General features: G+C 48.2%; 1 protein-coding gene across 1 annotated transcript in view; it reads left to right on the top strand.

The window, feature by feature from the left end:
* The window catches only part of LOC121306788 (proline-rich transmembrane protein 2), a 6795-nt gene extending 2842 nt beyond the window's left edge, over positions 1–3953 (top strand). The window contains exons 2-3 of the mRNA XM_041238716.1: positions 1061–2640; positions 3684–3953. Coding sequence (XP_041094650.1) covers positions 1765–2640; positions 3684–3953 — 1146 coding nt within the window. The 5' untranslated portion in view covers positions 1061–1764. The remainder of the gene's footprint in view (positions 1–1060; positions 2641–3683) is intronic.
* Positions 3954–4216: the final 263 nt, after the last annotated feature.

Here is a 4216-nt window from a genome sequence, read left to right as displayed (position 1 = left end):
CTTCTTCTTCTTCTTCTTCTTCTTCTTCTTCTTCTTCTTCTTCTTCTTCTTCTTCTGCTGGCTGGGTTGCTTCCGCTTTGCGGTTCTGTTCTCGCTGTAAGCGCGGCTTCCTCACAGGAGGAAACACTGCGGTACAAAGTAGATTCAGATATTGACCAAAAAAAAAAACCCCAAACAACACTGAGTTGTATTTTTGTTGTTGTTGTTTTCCTGCGCAATGATGTGAGCGTGTTTGAAACCGTTTCTGTAGAGCCGTCGATACGAGATTGCGGTGTCCGGCTCGACTGTAAAGAGACTGTAAAGAGACTGTGTGTGTGTGTGTGTGTGTGTGTGTGTGTGTGTGTGTGTGTGTGTGTGTGTGTGTGCGCCTGTCTGTCTGTCTGTCTGGACGCCTGTCAGTCTGTCAGTGTGTCACACTAATGCGCTCGCCCGAGTGTGTTGAAACTCGCTCAGGACCTTCAATAGCTCACAAATAATTGAAAAGATCGAGTCCAGTGGTGATGGTGTGTGTGTGTGTGTGTGTGTGTGTGTGTGTGTGTGCGTTTGTCTGTCTGTCTGTGTGTGTGTGCGTTTGTCTGTCTGTCTCTGTGTGTGTGTTTGTTTGTCTGTCTGTCTATCTGTCTTTGTGTGTGTTTGTCTGTCACTCTGTGTGTTTTTGTTTGTCTGTCTGTCTCTGTGTGTTTGTTTGTTTGTCTGTCTGTCTTTGTGTTGTGGGTTCGTTTTGTCTGTCTGTCTATGGGTGTGCTTTGTGTGTGTTTGTCTGTCACTCTGTGTGTTTTTGTTTGTCTGTCTGTCTCTGTGTTGTTTGTCTGTCTGTCTCTGTGTGTTTGTTTGTTTGTCTGTCTGTCTTTGTGTGTGTCTGTCTGTCTGTCTTTGTGTGTGTCTCTGTCTCTCTGTCTGTGTTTGTCTGTCTGTCTTTGTGTTTGTCTGTCTGTCTGTCTTTGTGTGTGTCTCTGTCTCTCTGTCTGTGTTTGTCTGTCTGTCTGTGTCTGTCTGTGTGTGTGTTTCCTTGTCTGTCTGTCCGTCTGTATATTTAATCTTTTTTTTCCACCCCACACAGGTAGTCCTGCCCCCCCTTCTGTACTTGACCTTTGACCGTGCCCATCCCGTTTAGAGAGAGAGAGAGAGAGAGAGATGACGGATACAATCGAAGACTAAAACCTGGAGAAAATAACGACAGAAAGGAGGGAAAAACTACAACAAAACCGAAAGAAAAAGGGAAAGAACCGAATACAATAGAAGAAAGAAAGAAAGAGAGAGAGAGAAATCATACACACTTATACCACAAACAGATCTTTCAGCCTGTAGCACAGCAACCGGGCTGTTGTTATTATTATTATTATTATTATTATTATTATTATTATTATTATTATTATTATTATTAAATATATATAAGGCGCAAGCACTAATAAAACTGCAACCCGTTAAAACCTACTAAATGAACTACGCAAATTTAAAACCGATTACACAATTTATTGAAATCAATGTATAAAGATACAAGTTCATAAAAAGAACTGAGACACATCAAACTAGATATAACAGGTGCAGTGTGGGCACATTGAAACACTTCAATAAGCATCTGATAACACGGCGCTACACACACACACACACACACACACACACACACACACACACACACACACACACACACACACACACACACACACACACACACACAGAGAGAGAGAGAGTCCGATTCAGACCAAAAAGCTCGAAACTCCGCATTTAAACTCTCAAAACCCACAGCAATAAAAGCCCTGCAGCATGGATATGAACGCAGAAAGCTACTCGTTTCTCACCGAGACCACAGCGCCCCCTAGCGTCGCCGTGGGGGAATCACAGAACTACTTGTCAACCGCAGAACCCAGAACCGAACCTGAACCAGCCCAGCCAGCCTCAGAACTGGCCCAGCCCGTCTCAGAACCGACCCAGCCCATCTCAGAACCGGTGCAGCCAGCATCAGAACCGGCCCAGCCCATCTTAGAACTGACCCAGCCTGCATCAGAACCGGCCCAGCCCATCCCAGAACCGGCCCAGCCCATCTTAGAACTGACCCAGCCTGCATCAGAACCGGCCCAGCCCATCCCAGAACCGGCCCAGCCCATCTTAGAAGTGACCCAGCCTGCATCAGAACCGGCCCAGCCCATCTCAGAACCGGCCCAGCCCATCTTAGAACTGACCCAGCCCGCATCAGAATCGGCCCAGCCCATCTCAGAACCGACCCAGTCCGACTCAGAACCAGCAATGCCTCCGCCGCACTGGGAGCCGGACAGCACAACAGTGCTGTTCGTTGACGAGAAGCGGCTGGAGAACGGAAACGGTCTCCCGGCCCCAGCGGCAATCCGCTCCGCGGTGAGCATCGGGGACCTCCACGCCACGCCCGACTCCAAGCGCCGGCCGCGCAAGGAGCACCACCATGGCCGCCGCTCCCGAGCCGGGAGCAAGTCGGGCTCCGTCTGCCACCTCCCCCATGTGGGCACCAACTCGCCGCGGCCCAGCCTGTGCCGCCAGCACTCCAACGCTACCAACAGCGGGCTGGAAACCGGGGAGAAGCCGCGGGACTTTCTCATCGCCTCCATCCTGTCGTGCTTCTGCCCCATGTGGCCGGTCAACATCGTGGCGTTCGTCTACTCCGTCATGGTAAGAGAGCAAGAGGGTTTGCTTTTCTCTCTGCTCCCTCTATTTGAATGCATGTCTTCAATGCAGACACTCCTCTGTACAGACAGCACTGTCCTGATATGGCTCAGACTCCTTGTTTAATAATTCAGCCAGACTTGGTGGTTTTTAATGCGGTTTGTGAAGCAGTTGAATTGCTCAAATGAAATCCAATAATTGATATCAGTGTCTGATTTCCTGTGATGCAGTGGGGCGTCTTTGATTCATCACCTTAATGAGCTGACCATCTTCAAAATCCATTCTCTCACCTCTTATTGGCTTTATTAACATCATCACTGGCCCCTCCCTTTAAAGGAGCGCTGGCCATCTTTAAAATCCATTCTCTCACCTCTTATTAGCTTTATTAACAGGATCAGTGGCCCCTCCCTTGAAAGGAGTGCTGACCATCTTTAAAACCCATTCTCTCACCTCTTATTAGCTTTATTAACATGATCACTAAGGTTGGCAGGGAAGGGGTTAACTTTCTCCCTTTCAGGAATCCCAGGTGTGGCCATTCCCCATTCCCCAGTTAGTTAACACAAAAGCTCTTTTCCGAGCTGTCACTGTCACCCACCAAGCCAATCTGAGCCCTTTATTGTGTTTTGCTTGTTCCTGTGTTTTGTTGTATTTCGTGTGTGCTCTAGCGCTTCACTGCAGTCTCCTGTCTCTCTCTCTAATTCAATGCAGGTAATAGCTTGGGCCGTGACGCTATCCTATACAATTATTTCTAATACAGTGCTATTTCTCTCCTCTATTCTCTCTCCCCTCTTCCCCTCCCTTTCTCCTATCTCACTTCTCTCCTCTCCTCTCTCGTCTCTCCTCTCCACTCTCTCATCTCTCCTTTCCTCTCCGCTCTCCTCCCCTCTCTCTCCTCTCATCTCTCTCCCCTCTCCTTTCTACCCTCTCCTCTCTAATCTCTCTCCTCTCCTCTTTTCTCTCCCCCATGTCTCCTCTTTTCTCCCATCTCTCTCCTCTGTCATCTCTCTCCTCTCTCCTCTCCTCCCCCTCTTTCCTCTCCTCTCTCTCAGTCTCGTAATAGTTTTCAGCAGGGTGATATCGATGGGGCTCGGAGGCTGGGCAATGTTGCGAAGCTCCTCAGCATCGTGGCTATAATGGGGGGGATTATGATCATAGCAACCTCCTGCATCATCAACTGGGGCAGTGAGTATCCCTCCGTCCTTCATCTCTCTCTCCCTCCTTCTCTCCCTTTCCCTCTCTTTCTCCATCCCTATATCGCCCTTTCCTTCGACCCTCCCTCTCCCCCTCTCTATCTCCTGCATCACCAACTGGAGCAGTGATTAACCATCCTGTCTGTCTGTCTGTCTCTCTCTCTTTTCATGTCATTCTGTCTGTCTGTCTGTCTGTATTTCCCAAATAACCCTAACCCAAATGTCAATCATTTTTTTTTTCTGTTGCTAAGTTGACAATGAATGACCAAAAATCGAAACCAATGCTCTGTTCTGTCTATATGTCTGTATGTTTATTTTGTAGAATAAACCAATGCTAACTGCTTTCTATTACGTCTGACAGGGAGATGTATCCACAGGTCTGTCTTCAGTTC

This window comes from Polyodon spathula, chromosome 50, assembly GCF_017654505.1.
Source record: "Polyodon spathula isolate WHYD16114869_AA chromosome 50, ASM1765450v1, whole genome shotgun sequence".
Classification (NCBI taxonomy): Eukaryota; Metazoa; Chordata; class Actinopteri; order Acipenseriformes; family Polyodontidae; genus Polyodon; species Polyodon spathula.
The sequence above is the reverse complement of the archived record's forward strand: the minus strand, read 5'-3'. Positions and strand labels throughout refer to the sequence as shown.